The sequence below is a fragment of the Pectinophora gossypiella genome, chromosome 21 (assembly GCF_024362695.1).
Source record: "Pectinophora gossypiella chromosome 21, ilPecGoss1.1, whole genome shotgun sequence".
Classification (NCBI taxonomy): Eukaryota; Metazoa; Arthropoda; class Insecta; order Lepidoptera; family Gelechiidae; genus Pectinophora; species Pectinophora gossypiella.
In genome coordinates this window covers 5,096,718-5,112,544 of record NC_065424.1, presented here as the reverse complement: position 1 = coordinate 5,112,544, position 15,827 = coordinate 5,096,718, and the positions used below count along the sequence as shown (strand labels likewise).

The 15,827-nt window shown below is 40.7% G+C and overlaps 1 protein-coding gene across 1 annotated transcript in view; it reads left to right on the top strand.

The window, feature by feature from the left end:
- LOC126376460 (putative vitellogenin receptor) overlaps positions 1–15,827 on the top strand; it is a 66,024-nt gene that overhangs the window by 27,567 nt on the left and 22,630 nt on the right. Inside the window, exons 15-30 of the mRNA XM_050023831.1 lie at positions 1,567–1,708; positions 2,331–2,440; positions 2,561–2,653; positions 4,210–4,362; positions 5,266–5,418; positions 6,186–6,362; positions 6,869–6,961; positions 7,593–7,749; positions 7,854–7,939; positions 8,369–8,511; positions 9,430–9,524; positions 11,630–11,808; positions 12,395–12,550; positions 12,871–13,078; positions 13,568–13,826; positions 14,826–14,954. Of these exons, the coding sequence (XP_049879788.1) occupies positions 1,567–1,708; positions 2,331–2,440; positions 2,561–2,653; positions 4,210–4,362; positions 5,266–5,418; positions 6,186–6,362; positions 6,869–6,961; positions 7,593–7,749; positions 7,854–7,939; positions 8,369–8,511; positions 9,430–9,524; positions 11,630–11,808; positions 12,395–12,550; positions 12,871–13,078; positions 13,568–13,826; positions 14,826–14,954 (2,333 nt within the window). The remainder of the gene's footprint in view (positions 1–1,566; positions 1,709–2,330; positions 2,441–2,560; positions 2,654–4,209; positions 4,363–5,265; positions 5,419–6,185; positions 6,363–6,868; positions 6,962–7,592; positions 7,750–7,853; positions 7,940–8,368; positions 8,512–9,429; positions 9,525–11,629; positions 11,809–12,394; positions 12,551–12,870; positions 13,079–13,567; positions 13,827–14,825; positions 14,955–15,827) is intronic.

Below are 15,827 nucleotides of genomic sequence, written 5' to 3'. Positions count from 1 at the left end.
ACATTTGCTAACTAATATTCTTCTCCTAATGATTGGTTAATTTCCTAAAAGTGTCAAAATCGAAGTATATTAAGTAATTTACTATACAGGATGCTAGTGACGTCGTAACGAAAACTTTGATGGATGATTGAGACCATGATTCTAAGATGATATGAAAAGGAATTTTCCGTCGCAAAAGTATGGAACAGAAAATAATAAAAAGAAAAACAAAATTTTTCATGAATTTTTCCGACTGAAAATTCCACTTGATATCAACTCAGAATCATGGTCTGAATCATCCCCCTCAGTATTCGTTACGGTGCCACTAACACCCATACCTACTTGTATGGGCACAGTATGTACTTGTGCGGGGTGTAAGTGATATCGTAACAAATACTGAGGGGGATGAAACAGCTGATTTTTCTGAGTTAATATCAAGTGGAATTTTTCATCGCAAAAGTATAGAATTGAAAATAATTTAAAAAAACTAAAAAAAAAATCATGAATTTTGCGACGGAAAATTCCACTTGATATCAACTCAGAATCATGGTCTGAATCATCCCCCTCAGTATTCATTACGATGTCACTAACACCCTGTATACAAAATACAGGATATTTTGAATTTGCCCGAAAATAAATTTAAAGCTCATGTGAAACTTACTTTATGTGAAAAAGCTTATTATAATATTAATGATTACCTAAATGATATAAATCTCTGGTATTAAAAGTGTTCCTTTCTAGTTATTAAATAACTTGTAATGTATAAGTACCTATATTGATTTAAAAGATGTGTTGTTGTTGCAGTTTCTTGTCATTTCTTCTCCTCAAACTCCTTACGAAATGATGTAAATTCAAAAATGTTACATTGACCTTAAACAAGTTTATCCATGATAATTACGTTGAATAAATTATTCTTGTAGTGTATTCGCCTCAATATAATTATATAAATAAATATCGGCTCGTTGCCACACACTACGTCTTCACTCCACCCCCGTACAGTTTACTTTTTAATTGTGGCCACCGCGTAGTGCATTGCCGGAGACGACAGAATATATATGTGAATCGATTATATCGATTCAAGTATTTTGTAATATATCACATATTTATTGAGGAGCTTGGTGGCGCAGCGGTTAACGCGCTCGGTCTGCGATTGTTGAAGTTAAGCAAAAGGATGGGTGACCACAAAAATAAGTTTTCATCTCGAGCTCCTCCGTGCTTCGGAAGGCACGTTTAGCCGTTGGTCCCGGCTGCATTAGCAGTCGTTAGTAACCATCAATCCGCACTGGGCCCGCGTGATGGTTTAAGGCCCGATTTCCCTATCCATCCATAGGGAAGGCCCGTGCCCCAGCAGTGGGGACGATAATGGGCAGGTTGTGAGAAGCTGCAGTAGTTTTAGGCGGATGAGACGTTCGTTATGTAAAATTGACGATTCAAAGTGTAACTATGTTACCTATTGAATAAAGATATTTTTGAACTTTTTTGAATTTTGATGATGATATATTTATTTATATATTTAATTATACCTACGTGTGTTTATGTACTTATATAAACACTACAATTGTGATTTCTGATTTCCTCTTCTTCCAGACTACATGACGGACTCCCTGTACTTCGTGGAAGCAGCCGGCCGCTACCTGGAGGTGGTGTCCCTCAGCACCGGCAAGCGCGCGCTCGTGCACCACTTCATCGACGAGATACCCGTCAGCTTGTGTGTGCTGCCTGATTACGGGTAGGTCTTGTACGGGAATATCGACCCTGATTCCTGCAGACACCTCCTAATTTTATTTTAAGTTTTAACCTCGTAAGAACCCCCTGATTCGTGCAGATAGGACCTGTATTGGGCTGGTTTTCCCTTCGCGGGTTGGAAGGACAGACAGGGAATTGTTTCTGTAGCGTAAAAATCGGACCTGTCAAATCAGGGTTCAGGTTAGGTAGGCGGACCCTGTGGAAAACGGAATAACTCTAGGGAGATGAAGATTTATAAGTCTAGAAATGAAAGAAAGAAGTTAATGCCTAGAGGCAGTTAGATGACGCGACGCGACATAAAAGAAGGTCTTTGGTTCACGCGACTACCAGGACATCCGCGATTGTTTCAAGATGTCGCACTCCAAAGGAAACATCTTATTATCGTATATTGCTCATAGACAAGCCAAGGCACGTTAATTGTGGTTAGACGACAGAATATAGCCGTAAAAACACCAACCCTCAGTGGAGCAGCGTGGTGGAGTATGCTCCATACCCCCTCCGGTTGATTGAGGGGAGGCCTGTGCCCAGCAGTGGGACGTATAGGCAGTTTATGACTTTATTAAACTAGTGTTAGTAAATAAGATTGCTAATTTGAATGGCTTCAGCAAAGTTCTGGTGGCGGTCTTGGAGAGCGAACAGAACAATGACGTGCACGTGGACATCTTCGGTCTGGACGGCTCCGACCGCAAGCATATACTGCTTAACAACTTGAAAGGTATGCTCGTTTCCATGAATAGGGTATTTGACTGCGTCAAAGATAAACCTAATAAATAAAAAAAAAAACAAAAAGAAAAAACAAAAAAAAAAAATACTTATTCAGTTTCATTGTTTCTAGGCCCCCACATCCGTCTGAGGTATGCGCGTGATATGGACAACGTGTTCATAGCAGATGAGGGCAACAGCGTGATTGACTACATGCATCCGCAAGGTTAGTTACTGATGGGTTTGGTCATCTACCTCACAATCAGTGATGTGTTGTTCCTGGGAAACCCACTTTGGGAATATTCCTCGCAGTCTTCTTGTCGTTTCGATGGCATTCAGATTCTTTCAGCCCAATATTTTGCCACCCGAACAGCATTTTCGATGGCATTCATCAGCTCCTCTCGCGTACAGGTATCAGGGCACGCGGAGCAAGATGTCAGATAAGCCATAGTGTAATGTTTTTTTATTTTTTTAAAGAGGAGGAAAGTAAATTAAAAAAAAGTGAGAAGTAGGTTTTACTTGAATTTATTCATCATAAAACCATGAAAACATAAATATTGATCTACTATAAATTAATATTGTTAATAGGTAATACAGAGATATAAATAGGTATTTAAACTTTTTAAATACTAAGGGTACATTTACTAAGGGTGACGACCACGTGTCGGACGACGCTCAGTGGTTAGGCCCGCTACAAGGTGGACCGACGATCTGGTGAAGGTCGCGGGAAGCCGCTGGATGCGGGCAGCGCAGGACCGATCGTCGTGGAGATACTTGGGGGAGGCCTATGCCCAGCAGTGGGCGTCGTACGGCTGATGATGATGAAGGGTACATTTCAGGGATTCAAATCCACTGGTCATTCGTTAAGCATTTAAGATAAGAAAAGGTGTACTAAAAATTTCCCCAGCTCGATCGATAGCGGTGACAGGAAGGAAGCTGAGCCGACAAGGAGCAGTCCATAAATAAGCTTCATCAGAGCTGCAAGCTGGTACAGCATCAAGAAAGCAGCGCAAGAGACGTCGTATAAAACACCATCATAAAACACCCGTACAGTACTCTGTGGCGTAACACCACACACGCCCAGGTCCGATCCGTTGAGAAAACACCACCTGGGCAGGTTATTTTTACTTCGGCCAACCTGTGTTCGGAGTCTATTTAAAGATTTCCAGGTTGGCCTTGTCAGCTCCTGACCCGGTGGAAGGTTTCCCCCTTTGACCTGCAGTAAAAGGCGCAAAACTTATGTAAAAAGAGCTTTATTACGTAACCTTTAGGCAGATAAGACCATAGAACAAGAAAGAACAATTTGAAAAAGAAAGCAGCCAGTGTCCTTACTTTTTAAGGAGTTTTTATAAAGAAGTTTTTATAACACTCCCACTTTAGGAACATTCCCGGAGACGGCACGTCATTGCTCACAATTCCCGATAGAAGAAGAACAATAAAAACTTTGATTTTTTTTTGTCTTGTCGCTTGCCTCTCACTTAAAGGTCGCAAGTTCGAATCCAGCACAGGCCTAAACCAATGATTGTCGAATTTGTTTTCGAATTCAAGTTTGGATCAGGCGAAGGAAATCATCGTGAGGAAACCCACATTCTCGAGAAATGCATTAACGGAGGTATGTGACCTAACCTGTATATTGGGCTGGGTTTTTCTTCGCGGGTTGAAGGTTAGACAGGCAATCGCTTCTGTAATAAACCGGACCAGTCAAATCTACAGATTAGGTAAGGGGATCCTGTGAAAAACGGGATAATGCTAGGGAGATGGTGATTTTTTTGTCTTCTCCAGGCTCAGCCCGGGAGACATATCGGGAGCTGTCGACGACGGTGACCGAGCTGGCGGTGACTTCGACCTTGGTGTTCTGGTCGGACCGCCGCAGCAGCCGGCTCTACTGGGCGGACATACACGACGTCTCTAGGAACATAAGACGCATTGAACTCTGTGAGTAGCTCGCACGAATATATATCTGTCTCTTTTACTCCAGTTGCCTTATTATTGATATGTATGTATTGATATATAAAAATGTCACCCAGGAAACAGTAGAAATAACCGTTTATTCAATGCTCATAAAAGTCAGAAAAAAAGAGAAGAGAGCGCACTTCATTTTTATAGTTTATAATAACAACCGGTCGTCATAGAGTTATAGATTAGACAACCATTACTGCCAAAGTTAAAGTCACGAATTATTTGAATTCTGAATCACATTCCAAAACTGAAATGTGGCATAGTTATATGAAATACCTATGGGGCAGAATACCCACAAATGGGCAACGTGCCCATAACTGTGTGAATATAGGGTAAAAAACCCACGATGTTAGAATATGGGCTGAAACCCCGTGAATGGCCTCCAACCGCCCCTTACAGCCATCCCTGTCCACCCGATTGCATTGCTAAATTCATCTAATTACCTGATAAACCACCACAGCGATATTATTATTACCTACTGCAATATTTTATTGTTTGTTTTACCATCTGTTTTAATGTTTACTGTCTGTTATTCTCTTTGGTAATAATATGTCTGTATCGGATTATATAAATATAGCATAACTGATACCTAAGTAATAAGGAAAATATATAAGTATTATAAGACTTAACTGAATAGAAAGAATAGAATAGAAATAGTTAATTATAAAAAGACGCCACACACAAAGACAAGACAATAACATAATTTAATTTTTTTCACAAAACAATTACGAAAAGCATAGGAGGATGTTCATTAGGATGATCATAAGGTAGTGGTGGACGTCCTGAGATAAACGGGCCTCAGCACAAGTTGCGGCGTGAACCACGACGCAATTTTACAAAGATTGATTGTCTATAAAAAAGAACTATTGTTTCTTCCAGCGATATTCCCGAACAGGTCACACCTGCACATCCAAGCAACATCGCAGCCTCCGTTGGCCTTCAAGCACCCCTGTCAACAAAATCCGTGTTCAGACATCTGTGTTCAAATTCCTAGAAAAGACCCCTTGGATACTGGCCTTACTGAAGACATAGGTAAAAAAGAATGCTAGAAAGTTGTTACCAATTATTTAGTGGAAGATACGAAAGTGGTGTGTCAGGATCGTAGCAAGTGGAATTCCGTGGTTTCTGCCTACCCCAACGGGAAATAGACGTGATATTATGTATGTATGTTATTTAGGGTCAGGTGGCAAGACGCTTAATGTAATTTTAAAGAAAGAAAGAAACATTTATTACTTCCGGACACCACAGACACATAGACAGGTACATTACATTTAACAGGACAGAAACCACACGGAAATCAATAATACATAGACAAAAAAAAACCAAAACAAAAAGAAAAACAAACCAAAATAATAATAAAACTAAGTACTTATTCTAAATGCAACGCACTGACGGCCCGATCATCTGCGGTGGAGTCCGGAATAAAAGGACCTCGCTCAGCATAAGTCGCGGCATGAGCCACGACGCTGGTATTCTGCGGGCCCTGCCGAGTGAGGCCACGGACATCGCGATATATATGTACATAGATAGATTTTCCTCATAGAAAATATAATTTACTCCATTTTATCGGAGGGATTACATGGAACAGATTAAAGAGAACGCGAACGTCGTGTCTTATAGGGAAGTCAAAGAATTGGCCTTTGATAGATAAGAATGGAGAATGTTAAACCAACAAGAGCGTGGTTCTTTTCCACGAAAGCAGTGGAAAAAATCTAGGGGAGGACTTTGCCCAGCAGTGGAACCCTTTACCAACACTTCACTTAGCTTTTTTGATGTACCATACTATGTCCTTTCTTTAGGGTACCAATGCCTCTGCCCCGCTGGCATGGTCAACGTAGACGGGAACTGTTCAGCTCTTGCAACGTGCAAGGAGGAAGAAGACTACTGCCACCACAGCAACACTTGTATCCTGAAGAGCAGTGTCTGCGATGGAAGGAAGGATTGTCTACATGGCGAGGATGAACAGGGTTGCGAACGTAAGCCTGGTTCCTCTAAATGCTCATGGATAATACGCTTCACACGCATAAAGGAAGAAAGAGATAGAATGTGTATGAAAAAGCACACTGACGTCATAGAAAAACGTTATAAAATGTCGGACGAATTGCGTTTTTCTTGAAACTTAACTAAAGAAAATGTTTTTTGTTAGTTTCAAATCAGATCTGTCTTTATTTAGTAATCAGAATTTCATAATTTAACTTAGTACACGACCCAATTGAAACGCTTGCAGATGACGATCGTGCCATAACGTTTGCCAAAAATGTGTCTTGATCATGAAATTAAAATAATACAAGAAAAACGCGACACAAGCATGAATATTCTCCAGTTCATGACAATTGGGTAGTCTAAGGAGTAAGGGGAAATGCTGCGGATTGTTTGTCTCGCTCGCACTTACGTAGAATGAGGTTTCTTTCTTTCTTTTCTATGGAGTGACCGGATGAGGTACTTGGATTTCAAGCGAATTAACTAACATATATTTTTGTAGATAAACATGGCACGTGTGCGATGGCCGAAGTCATGTGCGAAGGAAAATGTACTGATAAAAACAAGGTCTGCGCGTCCACTACGTCAACACCAGGTAACCTTAAATTAAATTTAAAATTCCAATATTTTTGTAGGAAATTGTAGAAAGAAAATGTAGGAAATTTTGAAAGATCGAAAATAAATGACCATATCGTGATGCTTATTTGATGCGTTATGTGATTGTGTTGCACTAATTGCATTTTGTAATCTGTATAATAACAGATGAACAGATTTTCATTATGCATTCATCATTGCCACAAAATTTTGACAGATGATGGTAACAGTTGCTATCACGTTTCTGCTCCTGTGACTTATCAAGCCAAGTAGCCGGCATCTTGTTATGCATTATACTGTGGCGCACCTAACTAGTTCACCAGGTTGTTCCGCACGTAACCAACAGATAGCGCGCGAACATTGAATGCTGTCCTGAAACGCGCTATCGAAGTTTACACAGCGTGACTCATTTATACAACATCCAAAATAACACCGTTGAATCGTCGATCCCTAGTCACACTACCAACTTGTAGCTCGCGAGGTACTACGCCGATATCGTCCTTTGGCGGCAACACACCCGTCGCCGTCAAGATACTGTCTGAACAGAAGTAGACAGAAGTCAGAGAGATCCAGCAATGGTTTATATATATCTTTAAATCCTGTACATGTTTTTGTTTCAATATCGTCTCCAGCACCAGTGACCTGCAGGGCGGGGCAGTTCGAATGCGTGAAGGACCGGCTGTGCATAGACCGAGCGCAGATGTGCGACGGAACTACTGACTGTACTGACGGCAGCGACGAGGCACAAACGCTCTGCTCTACCTTCAACTGCTTACACACCGAGTTCATGTGAGTATAAAGTGAGAGGCAGGCGTTCTACCAACTGGGCTACCACAGCTCTTCTAGGGAAAAATGAGATTAAGTATTTAATAACAGTATGTTTTAATTCGCAGGTGTGCGTCTGGCCATTGCGTCCTGAAACCGTTTTTGTGCGATGGGGAGCCAGATTGTAAGGATGGTTCGGATGAAAATGATTGCGGTAAATATACAGTCCATGTTCAACTTAAATGCACTAAATTAATTGGGATGGAAGAGTCACGAAACAGCTTACATCACGTACATTTTGAGGAACCTATAACCTCTTGAGGCTGAGATTTCCAGCCGAGATATAAACATGGGGTTTGGATTTTAAAAGAACATTTGGTCTTAAGATTTTAAAGTTATAAGACAACCTTTGTGGCGTAATGGCTCCTTTTGTAAGGATGGTTTGGCGGCTCAATAGTAACCCTGACACCAGGGTTGATGGGGTTGGTAATCCATCTCACAACTCACACGATAGAAGAAGAAGATTACCGGTGGAAATATGAAAATTTAACTGTGGACAAAGAGAATATTAATTGACGTAAGTTTTAGTCTTCGATATGATGACGAAAATTGAAAACCCACCTGTTTTTGTTTTAATATTCAGCCAACAAAACCTGCAGCAAAGGGTTCTATCAGTGTCGGAACCTGCAATGTATCGAGTTAAACAAGCGCTGCGACCAGAAAATGGACTGCTACGACTATTCCGATGAACAGGACTGTGAGGATCCCGACTTAGTAGATACTCAGGTAAGATTGTACCTGTATTACTAACATGTTTGCGGAACATACATCAGCACCACCCAAATCCCACCCTGGTAGTTGCGGCTTCCGAATACTTCCCGCTTAGGGACGATATTGAAAAGTATCGGCGCCCAAAGGACGTAATATACGATTCTGACGATACGATTACTCTAGCCAATCAGCGACATCAAATATTTCAGGACCCCAGTACCGACCCCGCTGGCGTGGTCGATATTTCCCTCATTAAGCGTTTATCGCTATCGGCCCACTATAGTCGATTAATTATTTCAAATATCGCGTCCAACTGGACACCCTCAGGCCTATTGTCTTCAATCTTGTACCGGTTGAGAGCCCTCAGCGCTCCCTATTTGTCCGGCCAAGTAGAAAAAAATGCATTCGCAGTAATACTGGCACGTTTGCGGATCATATCGGAATCGCACTTTGAAGGCGTGATTCTTCAATGTAGTTGAGTTTACTAAGTAGCTCATAAGAGCAAAAAAAAAATATTAATTTTACAACTAGGTAAGTAGCATATTGTGGGATTGATATCCAAAGAATGAAGCTATTATCGACATAACGACCATTACGACCGGTCGGTTATAACGACCTTGTACGATACACAGTTTCACAATAAATAATTCTTATTCTTAACTTTTAACCATTTACTGGTAATTTGTCACCCTTCAACTGCGTATTCTTCATCTTTCACTATCTATTCGTTATCCTTCACTACTCATTCTTCACTCTACATTGCCTGTTAACCACATGTCGCTGCCTTTTCTTCAGCCCAGACCGTTCACTGCCAATTTTTCACGTTTCATTGCCCATTTAAACATTTTTTTAACCGATTTCAAAAAAGTAGAAGATTCTCAATTCGAATGGTATTTTTTTTCAATATGCTTCTTCACAATGCTTACCCTACAGGAGGAGGAAGAGGAGGTAGAGGAGGTAGATAATTGCGCCGAGTGGGAGTACACTTGCGAACAGAACAGGAGTATTTGCCTCCCCCTCAGTGCTCGGTTAGACGCTCTCTTTCAGATCGTGGGGTCCATGTCGTAGGAGGGAAGGGGATAGAGAATAAAACGAACGCTAGAAGGACAAGTTGCAAACGTAAATTGATAACGTATGCCGCGTCCGAATGAGAGACTTTCCAATCGACGTTCCCTAAACACGCGATAGATGGCGTTGTTCACTTTTAATGTGATAATTACCTATTTTCTCATTGCTGAGGTACATAATTATTCAAATTCAAAATTCAAAAATATCTTTATTCAGTAGGTAAAGTAGTTACACTTTGAATTGTCAATTTTTACATAACGAACGTCTCATCCGCCTAAAACTACTGCAGCTTCTCACAACCTGTATAGCCGGGGAAAAGAAGCTGCAAGAAAAACCTCGGCACAGGGCCCTAGACGTTCTTTAAAAAAATAAAAATAAACATAAAATATTGGTATACAATCGAGTAATTTAGCTGCCTACTATCAGTTCTCAGACAGTTAATTCCATGCATTCATATCTTCTAAATAATCACTAACTTTATAATAACCTTTTTTGTATTCGAAAATGGAATGTATGCAGAATATATAATTGTACCTGGGTGTAAAAAGGGTCATCATTTATACCTAAAAACCATGGATATTATCCATGAAATTAGAAATTTAAACGAGGAAAAAACATAACAACGCCATCTATCGTGTTTTTGGGAAATACCGATTGGAAAGTCCCTCTTTAAATGCAAACCTTACGATTCGCGCAAGTAATACCTACGTTAACGATTGGCGAAATAGATTCGTTTGTGACTTGGATGGGTCTTCGTAGACGGAACCGAATGCGATTTGTTTGTGTGCATGTTTTATAGATAAAATACCTCTAAAACAGTAGGGTTGGTGGTGTAGGTTATTGACCTTAAAGGACAATAGAAGGTGTGAGCTACGCTGATAGCTAATATATAATGTGAACTGTATTAATACATGAATGAAAAATAAGTACTTAGCTTAAGAGAGATTTTGTGTCGTATTTTCACCAACAACAAGAAGACAAGAAAACAAAACCAAGATTCAAAACGTTGTCAAAAAAGAGGAAATATAAAAAACATGTAAAGAGACTTATAAAATCAGCGAGGAGTTCGCAACAGAAGGAGATGTCGAATATGTATGATGGAAAGTGGTTGCGAAGGCATATAATAAAGAGTACTGGTGCTGATTCAAATACGCACCATCTAATTTTATTTTAAGTTATACCTGTCATATTCTTATCCGCCGAAAAGGAAAGGGACGGATAATCGACAGGCATACAATTTATGGAACACATGTCAATTTTAAAAAACCCTCCCACGTTTTTATATAGGCCCGACAAATTTAAGTTGGCAGCACACGTCAAATGGCTTGTATACCAGCGAGATGCCTATTTTATTTGCCCGGGTTATTAACAGTTGCACAACTCTCCGCCCCGCACCAATTCGTATTGAGCGCCGATCTCACCCCCTCTGGGACTTACTTTAGTCTTAAACGGGCGTAAGTAAGGAGTAACAGGGAGAGCGCGCAGTCTGTCTCACTCGCTAGGCGACACACGGTAAGATTGAGACTTTTGTATGGTGTACCTGGGGTGTGGTACAGGTGTGAGATTTTTGACATTCAGTAGGACACTAAAATATTTGGTTCGGTTTATTGTGATGTGATTGTCGTATATCTTGATGTTTACGTTTTTTTTTTTTTCTAGATAGGTATGAATGTCGGTTATGGTTATTTTTGTGTGGTGAACGTAGATGTAACATTTTGATCTGAGTTTGAGGATGATTTTTAAAGCATTTTATAGTTTTTCCGTGACTCCAGTAAGACCACAAGTAATTTACGAAGTTGTTACGAAGTTGAACTTTTGCTCTTTGTTCTGGGATTTGGACATATTGGGACGTGGACATACTGGGATATGGTCTTTCTGGGACATGGACATTCTGGGATTTGGACTTTTTGGGATATGGACATTCTGGTATATGGACGTTTTGCACCCGCTGGACATTTCAGGATTTGGACCTTATGGACCTAAAGGGATTGTACCTCTGACTACCTCAGTTGGGATATTAGTCATTAGCTTATGTGTTCCTTTTACTCTAACCATCTGTCCACAGCTGTAACAATAAGCCAGATTGCCCTGGTAAGACAGACGAGAAGAACTGCGACTCATGTCGCGACGGTGGGTTCCAGTGTGAACAGGAGGATACCAAATGTGTGCCCAGGACGCGCATCTGTGACGCCACTAAGGACTGCCAAGACGGAACTGACGAAACGCCAGCTGCTTGCGCGAGAGGTGAGTTTACTAGAGGCACAGATCAAATACGTCACTGTTATCCTCTGAACCAGGTTGCTCCCCAATCGGCGAGCGCCAGTTCGTACCCCGGTACAGGACTTGCACCAATGAGTTATTAATTTATCTTAAGTGCAGTTTTCACTAACACAGTTAGTAACTTCGTTGTCCTGGTTAGTAGCAATATTTGAAGGTGTTTACAAATTCGACTGGAAGTTTGCCTGGATTCAGCTTAGTCAATATTATATCGTAGGAAACCGAGTCAAAAGCCTTGGAAAGGTCTAGAAAACAACCGGCGTTTTTCGGTTCGTCTAATATGTGATGGCATGCTGAAGACACAAGAAAGTTTTAATGGAATTAATTAATAAGCCATGATATTGTTCTGGCTGTAGTTAGAGAAATTCCCAACTTGTGGATTTGAAAATCCGAAAATCCACAAATAAGGAGAAAAGAAATCCTATTGGATTTTCAAAAAAAAATAAAAAAACTCACTGGTTCTTCGATCTGCATAACTTTAAACTTTGCACTTATCATTCACTCCTTCATTTGCCCTAATCACTCGAGTACTAACAGACCATCCAATCCCCAGTGAACATGACATCCCGGCTATACCCGGTACCAGTATACCCTCGTGAGCAGTGTCACGATGGATTCCAGTGTGAGAACGGGCAGTGTGTGGAGTGGCAGACCGTGTGCGATCAGCAACCCAACTGCTTCGACGGCTCCGACGAGGGAGAAACTTGTGGTGAGTTGAATTGTTTTTGACGTAAGTATTTTCTTCGAACTACTTGATCAGACAAATTAGGAGCGCTGAGGGCTCGTACCAACACATAACGCTGGGAGTAAAGAATCAGTAAGAAGAATCTAACATACAATGCCTTCGTATTTTACCCTGGGGCCGACGGAATATTCAACACACAATTGGCATCTCAAAGCCGCTTATAAATGGGCAAGAAGATTAAACTCGTGACATCCTAGACGTTATTGATGACGGATGCATGATCGTGTACGAAACGAAGTCTTGTGCGTTTAGTACTCAGAGGAGTTACTTTGAGCTGTTTCCAGCAACGGCCTGTGACCAGCACACCTGCTCGCACAATTGCCAGCCGACACCAGTCGGGCCCCACTGCCGCTGTCCACCCGGCTACGAGCTCACCGTTGACCAGAAGGCCTGTGTCGACGAGGACGAGTGCGCCAAGGACGTCTGTTCACAGAACTGCTTCAACACTGTCGGGTCTTTTGTGTGCTCCTGTCATCACGGATACGCTCTTCGGTAAGGTTAAATCAATATCATCACTGCTTCTTTCTAATCGGATCCAATAGAAGCTTCATAAAGCAGATCTTTAAAAGATTTTGGAAAATCGATCGACACCAAAGAAACCATTCAAGGGGATTGAGACCTGAGACCTACCACAAATCAGTAACATCCGGTACCTGCGCATAACAGCGATACTGAAAATTTGCAAGTTTTTTTTTTATTATTATAGCGGAACAGTTAATGGTCTAACGAGTAAGCAGCTTGAGTAACCGCGGCCTTCCGGGCCTCCGGCCCAATGTGCCGCTCGATTTACCTTACGGCCATTTCTGGCCTGCTCAAGGGTTTAGTCAAAAGAAATCAAGATATTTAGATTATAAAATGAAATAAATACATTGAAAATTTCCACAAATTCGATCAAACTCCATGAACTAATGTTTTTTTTTTAAATATATTTTTAAATTTACTTTCCGAAGAAAATCGTGCTAACAAGCCTAAAATTTTCAGATTCGACCGTCGCTCGTGCAAGGCAATTACAGGCAACATGACATTCTTGTACGTGAGCGGCAATTCCGTGCGCTCCATCACCAGCGATGGGAAAATATCCGTTGAATTCAACGATAGTAAAATTGACAGCTTCACAGACATGGACTATGACGTCAGCAGGCGTCTTATGTACGCCACCTCGGCGTCGAACGGTCGCCTTCTGCAGGTCAACAGCACTGGCAGTACTGTTGCCGTCACCAATATCGGAATACCCACTATGGTGAGTTAAATAAGCTAGTTTCCAAATAGCCAAATCAGTTATTTTTTACTAAACATCAACACGAAGTCACAACACTAAATTACTGTTTGTGCGACTGTGACGTCATAGAAAAAATCATAGAAAAATTCATAAAATAAGTTAAAAAGGGATCACAGACGTCGCAAAGAAAACGTTGGCCGACTGCACCAGGATAGGTGGGCCAAAGCACTCACGGAATGAGTGCTTACAGATGGGCATCGCAGCTGAGGCAGGCCCAAAAGAAAACGGAAAGACGGTTTGGATGCCTTTGAAGGGGACTGGCAAAACATCTGCCTGGATAAGGAACTGTGGAAAAGGAGGGGAGACCTTTTCTCAGCAGTGGGATTCGATAGGTTAAAGAAAAAAAATAAACAAAAAAAGAAAATGTTTTTTGAATTTCAGAATTTATCTTTAATATAGGACACAACCCAATCCATTATAGGGCTAGGAGTTAGGAATTATAACATTTAGGTAAGGCAAACATGTAGCCTGAGAAACCGGCAACAGATTCCCTAGTCACTCCTTGTGAGCTTTGCTCAAGGATTTTTCGCGCGCCATGTATTGTGAGGAAAGAATTTCGCTTTCTTCTACGAGAATGAGTGAATAATACCAGATGCGAAATGAAAAATGTTGCTCCAAATTGCGAAGCGGGAGAAGCCGCTACTTGTCTGAATAGAATTGTGAGATAAAGGTGTTTATGCCTTTGGAGATACGTTAATTTCTAGTTCATAGATGTTATCAAATGTTCTTGCGTCGAGTATACTTTTTGATTCTTTGGAATAATCTTTTTAGATCTCATCAATGCCTTCGGGCAAGTCTGGGGCCAAGAGCAAACCCATCAAAGGTAAAAAAAAAATACAATAACTGTGAACATTTGGCTTTATCTTCATATTTTTAAAATATTTGAGTTTGAAAAATTACCAGGTTCGAACTTCAATGGTGACGAATGAGGAGCAAATCAAATCTCCTTACTGTTTGCAGGTGGCTGTGGACTGGATTACTGGGAACGTGTATTTCGTGGATGCCACGCCGGGCGCCTCACGGGTGCGAGTCTGCAATATCGTCAGAAGGAGGTGTGCCAAGCTGCAGAAACTGCCTTCTAGTGCTGATGTGAGTTGTACCGATATGCGATATAATAGACTAGATTCCAACTTGTCAAATCAGTTACTTTTTACTAAACGTCAAAACACGAAACTATGGAATTTGTATGAAAAACAACCTGAGACGTCATAGGAAAACGTGACAAAATGTCGCAATTATTATTACACTTTTTTTTATTAAAATTCGTAAATAAGTTAAATAGAAAAAAGGAAACGTTATTTCTCATCTTCAGATCTGTTTTTTTTTTTAGTAATCTGAATTTCATTATTTATCTTTGACCTACGAAACTTCCCAATTGGCTAAGACACACTCCAGCAGGGTTTGCACGTTCGATTTGGAAAGAACCCCTTATTCAACTCCGACAAAACGGATCAACTAGAACAAACCAGGGAACAAAATAATTTTCCCAAAAATAAGTTTTTTTTGCATTTTATAATTGCCAAAAATATTCCAATTTCAAAAAACTGAGTTAACCATATCATAGACACGACAGATATTGTTTTTTTTATTTCTTTTTAAATTTGTACCGGTACGACAGAGCACCGCGCCGTAGCGTAGATAAGAAAAAAAATATACGATGGCCACACTGGTACAATGGCAGACGAATCAAGATTATGAAAATACCATTCGTGTGAGAAGACAGCAAACGTTTACCGGGTGAAAGCCCACAAGCAGCGAAAGACAAACTCACATCAAAATGAAAAGAAAAAAGTATAATTACTTTGCCTGTAAAAAGAATTTACGGGTTGAACAGAAGCTGGTTTAGTTTGTGGTTATTGCAGCCATCCTCTAAACTCCGTCTTTACACGATGTTCACTATGAGAATTGAACTTCACTGATATCACTTAATTTCTATGAAACCACTGATACGCGAATAAATTT